The sequence below is a fragment of the Pseudophryne corroboree genome, chromosome 3 (assembly GCF_028390025.1).
Source record: "Pseudophryne corroboree isolate aPseCor3 chromosome 3, aPseCor3.hap2, whole genome shotgun sequence".
In the NCBI taxonomy this organism is placed as follows: Eukaryota; Metazoa; Chordata; class Amphibia; order Anura; family Myobatrachidae; genus Pseudophryne; species Pseudophryne corroboree.
In genome coordinates, this window is record NC_086446.1 from 216,933,071 (window position 1) to 216,952,966 (window position 19,896).

Below are 19,896 nucleotides of genomic sequence, written 5' to 3' on the forward strand. Positions count from 1 at the left end.
CCTGATACAGAAGAGCAATATTTTGCCAGCAATAACTAACTATGGGGCAGATGAATTGATCCTGGAGATGGCATAAGGAAGTGATAAACCAGTGATAAGTGCAAGGTGGTAAACGTACCAGCCAATCAGCTCATAACTGTTAATTTACATATTGGAGCTGATTGGCTGGTGTGTTTATCACCTTGCATTTATCACTGGTTTATCACTTTCTTATGCCTTCTCCAGGTTAATACATATGCCCCTATATGCCCTAGTGTCCTATATTTTACAGATCATGAGTTATACCTTAATGAGCAGTGTTATATAATTGTAACTGCTCTTAAACTTCCATTATTCAAGTACTGTAGAGAGACAATGTGGCAAGATTCAGCAAATGATTGAAATGGAAGACATATACCTTGCCCAGACTCTAACATTCTCAGTAAGGCTTCTAAGCTCTTAAAAGTGCTATAAAGGGGTGTCATTCATAGGGTCGACCACACTTCGGTCGACAGTGTCTAGGTCGACCACTATTGGTCGACAGTAACTAAGTCGACACCCAAAATAGGTCGACACAAGCATTTATTTATTATTATTTATTTATTAGCAGTTTCTTATATAGCTCAGCATATTCCGTTGCGCTTTACAATTAGAACAACAGTTCTAGAACAAAACTGGGCAAAAACAGACAGACATAGAGGTAGGAAGGTCCTTCTCGCAAGCTTACAATCTATAGGGAAAATAGGATTTTGGTACCTACCGGTAAATCCTTTTCTCTTAGTCCGTAGAGGATGCTGGGGATTCCAAAAGGACCATGGGGTATAGACGGATCCGCAGGAGCTTGGGCACACTACAAAGACTTAAACTGGGTGTGAACTGGCTCCTCCCTCTATGCCCCTCCTCCAGACCTCAGTTAGAAAACTGTGCCCAGGAGAGATGGACAATTTCGAGGAAAGAATTTACTGTTATAAACACGGTGAGTGTCCGACCAGCTCACACCTCAAACATACCGTAAAACATGGCATTCAGTAGAATACCAGCCAACGGCATGAACAAAACACAGCCACATGCTGAGAGAATATGTAACACAACCCGTGTGTCCACCTAAACAAAAATACGACTCCTCATGCTATGTCATGAGCAACGGTAGCAACCGCCAGACAGAGAAGGCACACCACCAGGGTGTAACCAAAAGCAATAACTGCAGACACCATACGCACTGGGACGGGCGCCCAGCATCCTCTACGGACTAAGAGAAAAGGATTTACCGGTAGGTACCAAAATCCTATTTTCTCATACGTCCTAGAGGATGCTGGGGATTCCAAAAGGACCATGGGGATTATACCAAAGCTCCAAAACGGGCGGGAGAGTGCGGACGACCCTGCAGCACCGAATGAGCAAACATAAGGTCCCCAAAATTCAGGGTATCAAACGTGTAGAGCATCACAAAAGTGTTTGACCCCGACCAAGAATCTGCTCGGCAGAGTTGAAGCCGCCGAGACTCCTCTGGCATTCGCTCAGGAAAAAACCCATCTTCCCAAAAGAAGGAGCCTCCACTGACTTCGGTGACTGCAAAGCAGCTTTAGAACAAACATGCCAAACCGCATCACAGATCCAGCTTGCACCAAACTGCATAACGCAGTCTCCCAAATTAAACTGGGAACCTACCAGACAAACAGGGCCTCTGTTTCTCCAAACTGAGCCAAAATGATGACCCACATACTCAAATCCCTGGCTAGATCAAGGGAATTTGAACCAGCTAATGCCAAAGTAACCAACGTCATCCAAAATAGGCTGATTTCTGCGAAACCCAGAAAACACTCTTGGTAGAAGTACCAACCGAGTACTCAATTTCTCTCTATCCACTTGAACGGTCAAACAAGGCTCTTGGGAGACCAAACCACCACTTCCGACGCCCGCCTTGCGGACGTCAAAGTCAATAGCCTGACCACTTTCCAAAAGAGAAATTTAGTAAAAAAACTTATTAGGCTTGCCTCCACATCGGCTTGTAAAAGATGGATAAGCACTACCCAGCTGAAAGTCCTCCATAGGAGCCTTCCTGGATACCCACCGAGACACATAATTACGCCAACAACGGTGGTAATGCTGTATCATCAGGTCTTTCCTAGCCCGAAGAATTGAAGAAATAACTTCACTGGGAACACCCATTCAGCATAGGATAGAACATTAAACCGCCCCGCCGTTAGACGCAGCCGCAGTAAGTCCTGATACACGCCCCGACCTTGTTGTAACATTACCTCACGTAAAGGAAGAGGGCAGTAATTTTCTTATGAGTAAACCATGAAAAACTACATAGCCAACCCTCGCTGGTTAGCCTGGATTTCAGAGGATCATCATAACCTTCAATCATCTTACGCTTACCACTGTCAGAAAAGTGAAACGGAGAGGCCACCTAGATCTACTAAAGACACCCACAGTGTCACTAGGATGTCCACTGCTATATCCTGAGTGTCCCTTAACCTGGAACAATCTCCTCGAGGCCTCTCGTTGAGGTGAGATGCCAACATGTCCAATTGCGACACTCCACAAAGACTTGTCACGTCTGGGAAAGCTTCTCGATGATGACAGTATCCTTCCCGGCTGGATATCGTGTCCGCAAAGGAAATCTATTTCTCCGTCGTTTACCTCAGGAACTAAGACTGCTAACACAGCGTCTACCAGACTTCCCACTCAACTGCAAACTGTGCATCCTCTGCCATTTCCGCTTATTCCTTGTTCCGCCCTAGCGGCTTACTTACGCCATTGCTGACAAGTCTTCTGGCCGAATTAACGCGGCAGAACATGAAGAATACGTTCGTCAAAAATAGCTCTTAATTCAAGAAAGCCTACAGCAGACAAGTTTCCCAACTTGACCTCATCCTCTGGAAATACGTCCCTTGCAAAGGACTGCTCCCCAGCTTTGGAGATCTATATGCACGGATACCAGGATCTAAACCTGGATCCCTAACCTTCTTTCCTCTAGAAGAAAAGAACCGCGCAGCGACCACAGGAGCGATGCCCTGGCCGTTTTGATTATATTCCGGTGCATGCGGAGGTGATCCCCGGACCACATTACCAACTGGTCCCATGAAAACCACTCAGGTATTAGACCTGTTCACCGAAAAAGGCCTCTTATGCCACAACCATCTGTCTTATTAACGGAACCTATTGATGAAGTGTCACCGCAAAACCGATCCAACTCTGGATCCTCAGTTTTCCACGGGAAAAAACACTGAACCTTAACCGGACAGTATCTACTCTGAAATCCACTTCTGACCACTGCGTCGTTGGGAACAACAGGTCAATCCCTGCGTCGAAGTACAATCAGAGATAAACAACTATATGCACCTTTTTACAGGGACAACCAGACAATGTCTTGAACGTGACGCACCTCCGTATGGCATCGCGTGTTACCTCCCCTTCCATAGGGGAAGGCAGAATCTATTACAAAAACAGTAAGGGAAAACAACCATAAATCAGAATGTTCCCTTTTTGCATCTATGAATAACTCACAGGTCCTAGCATATTCCTGGACTTAACTGAAAATTAGTAGACAAGTGGTCACCGGAGTGGGAACCAGCCCGATAGACTCAGCGAGAAGTGATGTATGCAGTGGAAACAGAAAAAAACTACGTCCACTTCTGCGAACCTAACAAGGCTGCAGAACACTTACCTTCTCACCTTTCACTGTTTGCGCAGCAAAGAAAAAAAAAAGAAAAGAACGATATCGACCCGGGTAAACCGACTGCATCCCACAACAGAATCCGTCACCAACTGTTGTGAAGGAGGTTAACTCACGAATTTAGACTTACTAGCGGATACCGCCTAGATTGACTGAAGCGAGGCCACACCAAACAGTTGTATACCTCCCATCAGCATCTTCTGGAGACCTTCTCCACATTTTCCGATCACACCACCTGCTGTCATGTGGCAGCCTGCTGTACTGTTATAAGGAAAAATAAACATAGGCAATCCTTACCCACACTGGGCAGGCTAAGACTATCGGATGCTTACCCGACTACAACACTCCCTCAAGTGCATACATTGCAAATAAGGTCAAAGTAAAGAAATAAAATTTCACTTAGCTGCCTGTGTATGATCCTTTGCGACCGGGCTCTGCGTCGACCAGGAGTTGATTGTCATAGCTTTCTCTCCGCGTTGTGAAGAGACTAATATTCGGACTCCTTGAGAGGATCGAAACCAACTCGTCCCGGCCAATCTAGAGCTTAATCAACAGGGCGACCAGCACATGATAAGAACACAATTATTTCCGCATTCATGGTTCTACATCATGTAATACACAATAGAACACATATATCGTAAGTATGCATATATAAAGTCATATCTACACATATATACATATAGACATAACCTATACGCAAGTGGATTGTCCCGACCCGTCAGGTCCCTAGTGACAGTAATGTGTTGTGAATGTGTATGACCATGTACTGACCTGCCCCCGACGTGGATTTACCAGGAACTTTACCGCCGACAGAAACTGAGTAAATGTCGACAGCCCAGAATAGTAAGCGTGCAGAAATAATAACAATCCTGGAACCGCAAGGGGTCTGAAGGAGGCATACATCTACCGTTGTACTAAGACTCCCCCTACATACATATATATAATATATCAATATATCAATACAGGAGCAAGGCAATAAAAGCCTATTAATTCCTTTACTTCTGTGATGCCGACAGGGCATCGACCGACCGCCGTGTTTCCCCTAGCATGTTTACTTGTTTTTAAGCCCACAAAGGCAACCTGCTAGGACATAGTTGTTTAAATCAAGTACCGGCAAGCGTCGGTGAAACCGACTGTTATCCCCACAGGAACTGTTGACAAAGCCCTCACACCTGTCGACACATGTCGACTAACCAATCGTGTAGGTTAAAAAGGGAAAACAGCAACTTTATGTGAACACTGTGTGGCCCTCCCTTCAGTAAATTTTGGCAGGGACCTGGAGTACTGGATCAGAGTCCTAAATTTGAACTAGGGACTCATATATAGGGATAAAACCCCCGCATACCTCTCCATAAATATTTATATAACTATATATATATATATATATATATATATACATATAAACGTAATATGCAGCCCAGGGCGCCCCCCCCGCGCCCCGCACCCACGGAACCGTTGGTGTGTGGGAGCCCTGGAATGCAGTGCTCCCGCTGCGGTGCCCTGGCGGGGTGAAGACACCCGGAGTCCGGGTATATTCCCCCGCCCGGGGAGAATTAAGAATTGCCGCCCAGGACGCTCCCCCCCAGCGCCCTGCACCCATGGGGCTAGTGTGGCTCGATGGCGCACCGTGCGCTGCAACCCGCTGGCTGGGTCCGAGACACGGAGCCCCGACCCCGCCAGCTTACCTCAACAGCTCCGGCGCTCCCGTTCGTGCTGCACCAGTGGAGCCGGCGTCGGAGGAGACCGGCGCGTAGCGCGCTGGGACCTGTTGGCGGGGTCCGGGACAAAGCGCCTCGGCCCCACCTGCTCTCAGTCAGGAAAACCCGCGGCGGCAAATGGCGCGCAATGCGCCACGATGATCTGCCGGGGGACCGGGACCCGGAGCCCCGGCAGCACCAATGAAAATGCCCTTCATATTTTAAATAAAATATACCTAACAAGCCCCATTAACCAAGATGGCCAGGGCGGCCCCCGCCAGCGCCCCATACCCGGGGAAGCTGCGGAGGAAGGGGGGTGGGGGGAAGGGGTGTTATAAACTGACGGGGGAAGGGAATGTAGTGCCCAGGCACCGAATCAACTTTTTTGTCAGACCCCAGGAAAACCCAGTAACTGCTGCCCAGGGCGCTCCCCCCCCCCCCCAGCGCCCTGCACCCTGAGAGTGCGTTGGTGTGTGGGAGCATGGAGTGTAGCATGATCTGTTACCTCCGTTACTGAAGTCTTCTGCCGTCACTGAAGTCTTCTGTTCTTCACATACTCACCCGACTTCTTTCTTCTGGCTTTCGTGAGGGGATTGACGGCGTGGCTCCGGGAACAAGCAGCTAGGCGCACCAAGTGATCGAACCCTCTGGAGCTAATGGTGTCCAGTAGCCGAGAAGCAGAGCCTTGAAACTCACAGAAGTAGGTCCTGCTTCTCTCCCCTCACTCCCACGCTGCAGGGAGCCTGTAGCCAGCAGGTCTCCCTGAAAATAAAAAACCTAACATAAAGTATTTCAGAGAAACTCAGTAGAGCTCCCCTAGTGTGTGACCCATCACTCCTGGGCACAAAGTCTAACTGAGGTCTGGAGGAGGGGCATAGAGGGAGGAGCCAGTTCACACCAAGTTTAAGTCTTTGTAGTGTGCCCAAGCTCCTGCGGATCCGTCTATACCCCATGGTCCTTTTGGAATCCCCAGCATCCTCTAGGACGTATGAGAAATAGGTATTGATACACAAGGATAGCTGCTGCATATTGCATAATGGTCTTCCAGATTGCTAGGTTCTTAATGGGTTGTATGATATGATTAAGCATTATGTTGTCATGAGCAAGGTCGACATGACAAAAGGTCGACATGAGTTTTTAATGAAAAAATTGTGTCATTTTCTTCGTACAGTGACCGGGAACCCCAATTAGTGCACCATGTACCCTCACATGGCTTGCTTCACTCACCATGCTGCGAGCAAGGTGCCTCACTGCGCTCAGCACAGGTTACTGTTCCCAATTGTAGTCCACAATGATCGTAAAGTTTGAAAAAGTAAAAAAAATGAATAAATTGTGAAAAAATTATGTTGACCTTTTGTCATGTCGACCTAGAACATGTCAACCTAGTGACCATGTCAACCTAGAAACCCTGTCGACCTAATGCATGTCGACCAATAGTGGTCAGCCTTGTGATTGTTGACCTAAGTGTGGTCAACCTAGAGACCGGATACCCTATAAAGAGCCTACTTATATGATGCACACATAGGTAATTGATCTAAAGAGTGATCTTAAGAGTGATTGATCTTGGGTGATCATCTTGGGTGATCATTTTGGGATTCTTCTTCAACCTGTAAATGTGCTATTCCTGCAAATGAATACAGTACACTTATAGACACTGGTTAATTATATGATCAAGCATGAGAATGGTTAAAGACTATTTTCATTTTAGTCTAAAAATGTATTTAGAGAAAATAAATAAAATAATTAATATGAAATACTCAGAAGCACACAGCCCTCCTAAACTTCTATTCATCTAAGAGGACAGAAAAATTCAGGCGAGAACTATTTTTTAGTTTATTTTACCATACCTAATTTCACTTTATTTTAACTGAGTATATTTATACACTAATGTGAACATATGAGTTGCACAAAACTCTGCGACTGAATCGCCCCTTCCTCTATGCTTGCAGAAATAGCGGTCATCAACTGCACTGCACTTGCACCAGCCCTATACTACAGCACCATTCAACTGTACTGTTTTAGCCGGTACAGTACCTTTTTTAAAAATCTGTCCCAGCAAAACAGGGGCTGTATCATTTGTTCCGGGTGTAGGGTCCAGGCGTCAGCATTGCTGTAGCAGTGCTGTGGGCATTGGTGCCGAGAGAGGGGGGGTACAAATTAACTGGACTCAGTTCTGATTTAGGGGTTAAGTGGTGATCCCAGGACCCCTCCCCCTTACCTGGCAGTAGCACCTGCAGCTCTTCTCCTCAGCCCAGCACAAGCTGTTGTGTGCTGGGCTGCATGGTTGCCATGGAGGCACTTAAAATACAATTTTTTGCAGTATTTTTTCTAAAGGTGCATGACCATGCCTCTTTTGATTAGGCCACGTCCCCTGAAAAGGACATGGGCCCAGCCAGGCTCTCTACTGCCCTGGATGCGGGGATACAGACTCTTGCGCTGCTCAGTGACAGGCTGCTCCCTCCGTTGTTCTGTAGTTATCCTGCCAGCCACCAGTATCATAGAAAGAGCATTGCTGATTTGTCACACACACCCTCTACCCGTGGCCATGCCCCCTCTACCAATGGCCAAGCCCCCTCTACCCCTGGTTTTTAAGTTTTTAACTGGGAAAAAATGGAGTGTATGTACTACGTAGGTGCAAGAGATGTTGGATTTTTGTTTTGCATAAATACAATTCTGTATAGCCTGTAGCTGCATCTACACATCATTGTCACACCCTCAATTCAGTACCCATTTGGCTGCAAGTGGAGATTTGACTGAGGTCTGTGTGAGCCAAAATCCATCAGAAGCTCTGCTATAAAGCAAGCACAGTGCAAAAAATTGGAAGATACATCCGCAAAATGGACTGGCATTCTACTCAGAATCAGTCCCTTCGTTTTTAAGGAATCTATGCCTTTATTTGTCATATTTAGAGTTAAAGCCCCTTTAGGCATCAGACATTTAGTGATTATGCACCCCTCTGTGCTGACTTCCCCCTGTATACCAGATACTTATTTATTATTTTACTGTCCAAAATAAGTTGCTCCTTCAGCACTAATACCCCAAGCAATTGTCTAGTTTGCATAATGATAAATGCAGCCTAAGGGTTAAGTTCAAAGTGCAAATGTACAAAGTGCAAATGTAAGTCCTTGCAGGAATATATGTCAAAATATAATTGGCAAAGATTAAACTACCTGATGTACCCAAAGTCCTAAATGCATATCATGCAGGAGAGCGTCTGGTTTAATGAAAAACAAAATCCTACAGCTTGCTCATGAACATGTAAGAAATTCTACAGATTATATACTGAGAAACTCTTCTGTGCAAACATAATCTTGTCAGATTTGCACTGTCCAAGAAGCATAGTATTCAGTGGCTATTGTAAACAGAGCAGTTAATAGGGCTGCACCATGAATCATATTGGTACATTTTCTCCCCTCTGCTCTGTTCTCAACTACCTGGATTCACAAGAAGTGGATGTTGCCTAGCAACATCATAACACTTGCTGCTGCATGATATTTTGTTAGTACAGGAGTTTGTACAGTGGATGAAAAGCAGCCTTTTACATCAATTCATTATGTCCAGGTTATTTTAGTAAAAGAGTTGGTAAGTTTATGAGAACCCACATGGAATAAATTAAGCTGACATCTGTGGAGAATGGAAGAGTGTAAATTTTAATAATTGAACATATCTGCTCTGTCAACCACCTAATGAAAAGAAACCTCTCTCTGCCATCTCTTTATCTTCTTTTGTTTTTTAACTGTTATCTTCTTTTAAGCCGTACTTCCAAATGTGACAATTATTTACTAGTTCCTGAAACACAAATTTACTCTTGCAAAATTCATATGGTTTACTAGCTTCTTAAAAATCATGATGTTAATATAGGCAAAGAGAAAACTCTATGAATAAAATGCTCAACAAGAGACTTCATTTAGCTTAAACTGTCAGGTCTTCCTATTTCATTTTTAAGCAGTGAGGAATAGAAAATTCTGTAAAAAGTTACACCTCTGCAAGGTTTCTTATTGGTTCCCAACAGCACTGCTGTACCTGTAGCTTTTGCACAGCAGTGGTGTAAAAGCTGTATGTAAGTAAGCACTGTTGGATATCTGATTCCTCAGCCTCCAAACTCGCGCCTCTCCAATCACAGATAGATTGCTTTCTGACAGAAAAAACTGTGTTGCTTGTGCTTGGATTCCAATTCTGATGCTTCTTTATCACTGTGTTACTGAAGTCATATTGCATAACACATTATCAGCCAAGCGCTTTTCTAAGGAACTGGCATTACCAGTTAAGCTACAGTATCTGGTCTATTTAATACTAATACAGCATTAAAGAAGAAGAAAAAAAAGATAAGCAAGGAGAAATAAAATGTGCAAGTATATTTTTCCCTGAGTTCTGTAGATCAGAGATGTGTGCAAATCCAATTATATTAAGGCACTTGAAATTTTAAGTTATATATATTTAATTTCTGAAAAATCTAATATTTTGTCCTTATATTAAAGGTAGAGATGTGTGGGTTTGGATTTTCCCAGAATACTCAGCTTTCAAAACAGCATCTTATTGGCTATCCAGCTGTCACGTGTTTTGGATAGCCAATAAGAAAAATCCAGATAAATCCGAAGTTGCACTAATTTGGCATTAAGAACCGAGTAAATCTGAACCCAAACATCCCCAAGTAAAGGATTAAAATTCTAAATAGTGCTTTTGTATCTGTTATTGGTTGCTGGACATACTGTATACTGTACTGTAACACATAAAGCTATTCCTCACAACAGTCTGAGAATTATACGGTTTATGCAAGTCTATACATTTGTCTCTTCTGTTGTTCTAAATATCAGTGATCTCTACGTGAGTATCTACTATGTCTCTCCGCAGCTCTCATGTAAAGAGAGGTACAGTCCCAGGAGCAAACAGATACAAAGACAAGCATGTGCATATAGCAACTATTTAAAGTAGAAGGAAAGACCAATCACAGTATTGCACATTTCAATACTTTACCGCACATACACAGAAAAAGTTTAATTCTGGTTGTAGAAACGTATTTATGTATCCCTGTAGCCCCAGGCGGTGGTTACTGCTTTACCATATATAAACCTATTAATGTAATTTAGATTACCACTCAGTTACATATTTTCCCAGGGACCTCCTGTCAAGGCTATTTATGCAATAATATGCACGGAGAGGGGTCTATAAGTTCTATCAGTGACACTGTAAGCGATAGTAGATTTATTTTGGCATTGAACAGGATTTAGGAGACAGAAAGAAACAGCAAAGATCAGTCAAAATGGATGCAGTCCTGCTCTTTACAGTATGTCTGCTTTGTGCAGACAAACAGCATAGCACTGTGGGGGTCATTCCTAGTTGATCGCTCGCTAGCAGTTTTTAGCAGTCATGCAAACACTAAGCCACCGCCCTCTGGGAGTGTATTTTAGCTTAGCAGAAGTGCGAACGAAAGGATCGCAGAGCGGCTACAAAAAAAATTTGTGCAGTTTTAGAGTAGCTCCAGACCTACTCAGCGCTTGCGATCACTTCAGACTGTTCAGTTCTGGATTTGACGTCACAAACACGCCCTGCATTCGCCCAGCCACGCCTGCGTTTTTCCTGGCACGCCTGTGTTTCTTCGAGCACTCCCTGAAAACGGTCAGTTGACATCCAGAAACACCCCTTTCCTGTCAATCACTCTGCGGCTGCCATTGCAACTGAAAAGCTTCGCTAGACCTTGTGTAAAAATACTTCACCCGTTGTGAAAGTACGTCGCATGTGCGTACTGCGCCACATACGCATGCGCAGAAGTGCCACTTTTTCACTTAATCGCTGCGCTGCGAACATTTTTAACTAGCGATCAACTCGGAATGACCCCCTATGTTTAGGATAACTTTCCCCTCTATTAGGAAAATGAAGCAGAAAAAAGTTTCAATATTTTAAGATCACAGGGAAGTTGAATTAGATGGATCACTACACTAGTTAGTTGATGTAGTTATATACTGTATGTTACCTTTCCATTTTCTGCTGCAGTGGCTTAAGGCTCACTATTAGTCTGGTCTTTTACTTGAACAAATGATTAATGCTCTTAGTTGCAGTGGAAATAGTTTAATGTAGCAGAAAGAAAAGTGAGGCCTATGACTTACTTTGTTGCATATATACATTGATATCTCTGATATCTCCGATACTGTTGTTATGGTGACGGGATGCACTTAGAGCCGATATATGTCATCGGGTGGACAGCGGTGTCTACAGGTGATGACGCAACCGGAAATAGGTCTGCCGGGGCTCCGGGGACGCTGCACGTGGTGTGTTAAGTTGTATTAAGGTAAGAAAGTTCTTTGTATTGCTTGTATCTTCTGATGACGGTTAATAAAACCAAAACGTTAAGTTAACAAGAAGGGGTCATCTCTTTTCTTGTATATGAAAAGTCCGAGAGTGCCGCCTATTTGTATATTCTACATTGCTGCTATGCTGTGGAAGGCACCGGGCCAGCCGGATTAGCTTTTTCTATGGGAGTGCCGAATATCTGCTACCTATATTTCAAAGTCCGTTCGCAGTAACGGAATATTTGCATTAGGGCACCCATTACATCATTTGACCACCATTCTGCTATCTTTGGAAGGTCGTTTACTGCCAATCTTTGCATATAGATTGGTATTATGGATCCAGTACCGGAGGATGTTTCGGGGCACCGACACACTCTGCTGCCACAGGGTGAACAGCTTGCATTGTCGGACATTGATGCGGAGAGAATTCTTTTCAAGGACAAATTATCATTTACTACTGCTACAGATAATACGGAACAGATTTATCTACAGTTACTGAGACTGAAAAATCGTGAGACCGATTTCTACCTACACGGAGTTTGTTTATCAGACTATTATAGGGACAAAATGCTTCCCAGAGGTTTACGAATACGCAACATACCCACTATTGGTAAATTTAATCCGGAGTTTTGCCGTAAATGGTCTGCTGTCCTCAACAAGGCATCCTTCGATCTGATTTTACTAGTAGTTGAGGAGGCTGGAACTGGTTCGGGGCAAGATAAAAGCTTTGGAGATGACCGCCATGTCAATCTTGACTGCAGATACGAGCAATGATTGGTTAACAAAATTGACTCAACAAGTGGATAAATATAAGACTGATTTGATTAAGTTTAAAACTAAGAAATGCATCACTGTTACTAAGGACTCTGCTGAGAATAGGGTCTATCTCTGGGCTAATAGTGTGACAGCTAAAAATTATTCATATCGTCCCAGAGCTCATTGACGGGGTCGCCGCTTCCCACTTGAGGGTGATACCTCTAGTGGTATATCCAATAGTGAAACAGAGCAGGCATCAGGGCGTCAATGCCCGACAGCACAGCAGGTCCTTTTAGGCATCAAAACGAGGGCCCAATGGGAAGGGCCCGTCGAAATAGAACCAGACGGGGTAGGCAATGCCAAAGGGAGGGGCGGAAGAGGGGCAAAATCCAAGAAATAGTTCATAACCTATCCTCTAGATCATTTACTGATGTTGAGATGAGAGTGTTATCAAAAGGTTTAAACTTTGTGCACACCAACCCACATAGAGCATTTGAAAGCAAAGTTGAGCTCAGTAAATTTAACCGTCAGCTTCGTTTAAAAGAATTCTTTAATAATAAATCAGATGTCAACTTTAATAACAATGAATGTCCCATAAAAGCCAAATCCACCTTTGACCCCTATTCCACTAATCCAGCTATAAAGGTATTCACTAAAATAATCTTTGATTCCATCGATGGTATAGATCAAAATAAGATATCTGATAGGTGTGAAGTATCAAACATCAGCGCTGAGGAGCGCTTGGCTTTGAGAAAGCTTTCCAGCTATCCTGATATAACTGTGCGCCCCGCCGACAAGGGGGTTGGCATAGTGATACAGGATTTATCTGATTATAAAATTGAAGCCTATCGGCAATTAGATGATATCTCTGTGTATAGTAGATTGGAATCTGATCCTACAGCTGAATAGGTACTAGAGCTTAATCGGTTATTGGGAAATGCTGAGACTAATGGAATTATTCCAAAATCCACTAGGATGTGCCGGTATTTTACACCATACCGAAATTGCACAAGGATCCTGTCCGGCCACCAGGCCGACCTATAATTGCTGCTACGGGTTCACTGTATTATCAAGTGTCCAAATATATCGCCCATTTTTTAGAGCCGGTCATTCAGCGTGAGAAAACATATCTAAAGGATACGATGACTTTCTTAAGTAAGCGCAGAAATGTAGATACGGTTCCTGACACCTGTTGGTTGTGTACGGCTGATGTCATCAGCCTATACACCAGTATCCCGCATTCATGTGGGATGGAGGCCATTAGAACGCTGATAGAAGGATATCCTAACTACACTGGTCCTGAAATAAATTTCTTTATGTCACTAATATTTCTTACATTGTATAGAAATTATTTTCTCTTTAATAATGAGTTTTTTAGGCAAGAGAAAGGTTGTGCGATGGGGTCATGTGCCGCACCGGCGTATGCCAATTGCTTTATGTTTGGAGTTGAAAATGCTCTCTTTTTTTCTGATGATTTACAAAAATCTAATATAGCGATGTATACTCGCTATATCGATGATGTCTTCATGTTGTGGACGGGATCCTATAATGGCTTTATAGAAATGATGCAAAGAGTTAATCAGATGGATGAGTCTATAAAATTCACGTATGACATACAGTCCACCAGTATACATTTTCTTGATGTTGTAATTACCAAATCACAAGGCAAACTCATTACTTCAGTGTATAATTAGCCCACCGATGTTAACAGTTTGTTGTTGTCCTCCAGCCATCATCCAAAGTCTCTTAAAGATGGGTTGCTATACTCACAGTATTTGAGGGTACACCGCATTTGCACCAACATAGACGATGAATTGGCTCAAATGGATATGATGACTCAAATATTCTTTGAGAGGGGGTATAACAACAAATTGTTACTAGATGCCAAAAAGCGGGCAATGCTTGAACCAAAAATAATATCGGCAGAAAATATAGGTGGAAAAAAGGCACTGGATGAATCAGTGATTTATGTATCCAGTTTTACTACTTCAAGCCAGAATCTTATGAAAACTGCCAAAAGGGTATGGCCTGTTATACAGTCTGACCCTGATTTGTCTAGTATAAAAACTAGTAAAATATTGCCATGCTACAAGAGAGGCAGTAATATACGGGACTTGGTAGTACATAATGATATTTCAAGGTTATCATTAACGGACACTAGCTTTTTATCTCGGAAGCCAGGTAATTACAAGTGTACAGGCTGTACCACTTGTGTGTATCTTGAGACAGGTGATTATATAGTATACCCGCATTCGGGACAAAAGATAAAAATCAGACAGGTGCTTACTTGCACAAGTAAATTTGTTGTTTATTGCATCAAATGCCCTTGTGGGCTTTATTACATAGGAAAGACTACCTGTCTATTCAAAGAACGCATGTCGCAACATAGAAGTGCCATTAAACAAATATTGGAGGGCAAAAATATAGAGCAGCCTGTTGCTAAGCACTTTAAATCACATCATCACACGTTGGCCACCCTACGTTATAAGATGCTGGAGCAGGTTCAGGCATCTAAACGGGGCGGCGATAGACAAAGTCTTATTGCAGAAAGAGGCCCGCTGGATCCACCGATTAAACACGGTGGCTCCAAACGGCCTGAATGAGACATTATCTTTGTCATGTTTCTTTTAAGGGAATTCCGCTAAGTGTTCCAGTATAGTGTGTAATGGTGACTATTTGTCTCTGTCATAGATGTCTTTTATAATGTTTATTGCATTCTCAGTTTTACAGAGTCTGCATATCAAAGTATTAACATATCTCCGATACTGTTGTTATGGTGACGGGATGCACTTAGAGCCGGTATACGTCATCGGGTGGACAGCGGTGTCTACAGGTGATGACGCAACCGGAAATAGGTCTGCCGGGGCTCCGGGGACGCTGCACGTGGTGTGTTAAGTTGTATTAAGGTAAGAAAGTTCTTTGTATTGCTTGTATCTTCTGATGATGGTTAATAAAACCGAAACGTTAAGTTAACAAGAAGGGGTCATCTCTTTTCTTGTATATGAAAAGTCAGAGAGTGCCGCCTATTTGTATATTCTACATTGCTGCTATGCTGTGGAGGGCACCGGGCCAGCTGGATTAGCTTTTTCTATGGGAGTGTCGAATATCTGCTACCTATATATATATACATACAAATATTTATATGGACCTCCTCTCCTTCACATGTGAGTGGACACTCACTTGATCTGGTCTTCACTTACTGTTGTGATATTTTTGACTACTTCAACTCCCCATTCCCCCTCTATGACCATCACCTGCTCTTTAACTTATCCCTCTCTGCATCTCCATCTCTACCATCTAAGGCAGGTCTGGCCAACCTGTGGCTCTTCAGCTGTTATGAATCTGCAAGTCTCAGCATGCCCTGCCACAGTTTCACTATTAGGGAACGTGCAAACTCTGGCAGGGCATGCTGGGATGTATAGTTTCACAACAGCTGGAGAGCCACAGGTTGGCCAGATGTGATCTAAGGCTACAATCACTTAGTGTAATATTGGGGCCATTGACACAGTTTATTTACCCTCAACAGAAAAAGTAGCAGGGGGGAATTGTTTCCAAATGCAGTCCACAATCTCCCACTCTGCGGAACAGTGGAGCAAGTGTGGGAGTCTGGGGGAGTGGTAGAAGAACCTAGTACCAACCCTGGACATTAATGTACACATTGGTCTTTTATACACTGCATACTGTATGGAATGCAATATTAATATTAAACATTATATATGGTCTATAGTATATGCTGTTTAAACATTTAAATAATATACTGTAAATAAGTGGTCAGGAAAAGGTTAAACAAACCATAATAAATAAATACACAAACATAATAGAACCAATACTGCACTTTCTAAGCACACATTCTCCCACCTCATGGTAAGGCTCCTGTCTCTTTTTCCTGGCAGCTACTCTCTGTTCCAGTGCACTGATTGAGTACTGAGATCCACACACAGCAAACTCAAACTAGGTAGAAGAAGCTGCTACCACTGGGCATGTGCAGCAGCTCTGCTCTCTCCCTTAAGCTGCATGATGTGGCAGCAGCAGTAGTGATCGCATTATATACCATTGCTATTGTTGCAACCGGAACACACCCCTGCACGCGTTTGCCTATGCTCCCTGCTTGACTCACTTGCCTCTCTTATTCTCTTTCTCTCCTGAACAAGCCACTTCCCTATACAATGTCTACCTTACTTCTACTGTTGAATCTATTGCTTCAGTGACCATTATTCTTCCTCGCAGATCAACACCTTAATACTGGCATTACAATTTCACAAGATATCTGCAAAAATGTTCATGTACCACCAAGCGACAGTGGAGGAAATAACACTTTAAGGCAGTTTTCCTCCATTTCAAATTTGTCAGCTCCCTTTTCTGTCCACCCCCACCTCAACTCCCTCTTCACTCTGCCATTGACTTTGCCACCTATATCACATCCCACCAAATCCTCAGCAACCCGCCACCTTCTTTTCCTGACCACCCCTCCCAATTCATCTTACCAACTCTGACTTATTTTTCCACTGTATTTGGAGATGAAGTCCTAGCACTAGAATTTATCCCCTCCTTCCTCCTCAATACCTCTACCTTCTACCTGTTACTATTTTGCTCAATCTCTCTTAATCAGGAACTATGCCCTCTGCCTTTAAGCATGCCCTTGTCTCCACTATTCTTAAAAAAAATCTACCCTTGTTCCTAACACTCTCTCCCACTTCCTGATTGACCCATTTTATTCTGACTTCCATCCTCCCCACTCCACTGAAATTGCCTTAACAAAAGTCTGCAATAACCCCCATGCTGCCAAATCCAAGGGACACTACTCCTTGCTTATTCTCCTTGACCTTTCTGCTGCTATTGACACTATAAAGCACCCTCTGCTTCTGTAAATTCTTCACTCCATTGGTCTGTGTGGCACTGCCTTCTCCTGCCTCTCTTCCTACCTCTCTGAACCCACCTTCTCTTTCTCCTCTCATGACTCCACCTATCCTGCACTTCCTCTAACTGTAGGTGTCCTCTAAGATTCTTTTCTTTGACCCATTCTTTTCTCTCTCTATATGTCATTTTTAGGTGAGCTCCGTAGTTCTTTAGACTTCCAATATCACCTTCATGCTGATGATGCTGTAATCTACCTTTTCTCCCCTGACCACTCCCCTTCTATCCTCACTCATATCTCCAACTGTCTCTCTGCTATATCTTCTTGGTTGTCTCAGTGCGATCTTAAACTTAACATATGTAAGACTGAGCTGATCATCTTCCCACCCTCCCGCATAACCTCATCTCCCACATTTTCATTATCTGCTGACAGCACAACCATCTCCCCTAGCCTCCAAGTATGCTATCTTGGAGTTATACTGGACTCATCCCTCTCCTTCAAACTACACATTCAGTACCTCTCACAGTCCTGTCATTACTATCTCAAAAATATTTCCACAATCAGACCCTTTCAACCTGCATGCTACTAAAACCAACATCCACGCACTGGCCATCTCCAGATTAGACTAGTGTAATCCCCTGTTCAACTACGGCCTCTCTCCACTGCAATCTATTCTCAATGCTGCTGCCTCACATTGACTTACTGTACAAAACCCTCACCCACTTCTCTCCCATTTACATCTCTGTCCTTATCTCCCTTTACACTCCTGCCAGTCCTCTTCACTCTGCTAATGCATACCGCCTTCCCTCCTTCTGATTCCCCCCCTAATTTACCACCAAGATTTTGTACAAGCTGCACCCTTTCTCTAGAATTCTCTACCTCTCCCCCACAAATTCTCCACCTTTCTACAAAACTTCAAACAGGCTCTCAAGATCCAATATTTCACAAAACCCAGCAAACTATCATCCTAAAACCTCTGTCCCATGCTCACTGTCTACCGCATCTGTGTCATCCCTGTTTGTCTGGCCCTCCCCTTTAGAAGGTAAGCTCTCATATACAGGGCCCTCTTCTCTCACATGCTTTTCCTTCTGTTACTTAAACTATCTTCTATTCCATACTCCCTTTGACGGCACCAAATCCATTGGTTTTCTGCCACCCTGATACTTAATCCAGTGTAGTCTGATGATGCAGCAATGTTTATAGACCTGTACTTGTCCTATATTGTCTTGAACTGTATGTCGCTGTTTTCTTGTTTTGCTTACTTGTTTATATACCCTGTAATTACACTGCGGATCCCTTGTGGAGTCATATAAATAAAGGAAAATAATAATAATAATATTTCAGCCAGTGAAATGTCTTTGGTGTTGGCTAAGGCTTTTACAGGATGAGTTCAGGACATCAGTGCCTGTAGACACATTCATGGAAATATAATAATTTGCATTTTGGTAAATATTTAAATTTGAAACTGTAATTGAAAATAAAAACATTTTATAAATACAGTGTGAAATGAAAGTTCTATCCTTGCCCAGAGGCAAGCCAATTATATTCCTTTCAATGTTATAATGTAGGTTGAAAGCAAAGACGAAGACATCCACAATACTACTATCTTGTGGTTGTAATAATGTTCTGTTTTTTTTTTAAATAATGAGGAACTGAAGCCAATTATTCTATTTTATAGATTAAATTCTAACATGGAAGTCTAACCTTTACCCTAATTTGCATATAAAAATTAAGAATAGTTGCCAGAATGATAATAAATTCAGTTACATCCTAATCTGACTGAAACCCTGGAAACTGAAAGGAATGTTTTTTGTTTTTTTTTAGTTTACGGATTTGTTGCAACCTTAAATTTACACAGGGGGTTCCCAACCTCAGTACTCAAGGCACATTAACAGTCAAGGTTGTAATGATAGCCATACTTGAGCACAGGTGACTTAATTAGTAACTCATTTATTTTGATTTCAGTGCTAAGGACAGATATCAATAAAACCTGGACTGTTAGTGTGCCTTGAGTACCGAGGATGGGAAACACTGCTCTATATCTATGCAACTGGTCCAAGGTTAAACAATGGTTCTAGAAATACCTGCAGCTAATATAAAACAGAAAGCAACAGTGTACCTGTACTTTCAATGTTCAATGTTAACATTTAATGACTCAACTAAAGATAAGAGGATGCATTTAAATATGCCCTGATCATGATATTAGCTGTTTATTTTTTTATTTAAAATACAATCATTCTCATATCATCAAGTGTATGGTACCTTATGGGGTTGTCCATTCTTGACACAGTTAAGCAAGCTGCCAGGTTTGCTGTGTAAGAGGAGCATACAATAAGGGTAAACAGCCACCAGCTCCCCATCACGATTCGCATGGCCACTGAATTTGCAATAGATTCACCACCTAATAAAGCACAGGTGAGAGTGATTTCATTCAATTAGTGGAAATAGCTTTTTTCTTTGTAATAAATAAAAATAAATAAGACAATTAGAACAAACCACTAAGAGTCATAAATACACAAGTGTTACCAGTTCCAGATAATGAGAGTCATGTTTTATAAGAAAGGTCATCCCTCTTTGGGTTGTACATTGTGACCCAAAGACATTTGGACTCAATGAAGCATGGAATGAAACATCTGTGCA

At 42.9% G+C, this 19,896-nt stretch overlaps 1 protein-coding gene across 2 annotated transcripts in view; it reads right to left on the reverse strand.

Moving 5' to 3' along the window:
• The window catches only part of GRID1 (glutamate ionotropic receptor delta type subunit 1), a 1,444,362-nt gene that overhangs the window by 146,547 nt on the left and 1,277,919 nt on the right, over positions 1-19,896 (reverse strand). For both annotated transcript variants that reach the window (XM_063958815.1, XM_063958816.1), the window contains exon 12: positions 19,519-19,657. In XM_063958815.1, the coding sequence (XP_063814885.1) occupies positions 19,519-19,657 (139 nt within the window). The remainder of the gene's footprint in view (positions 1-19,518; positions 19,658-19,896) is intronic.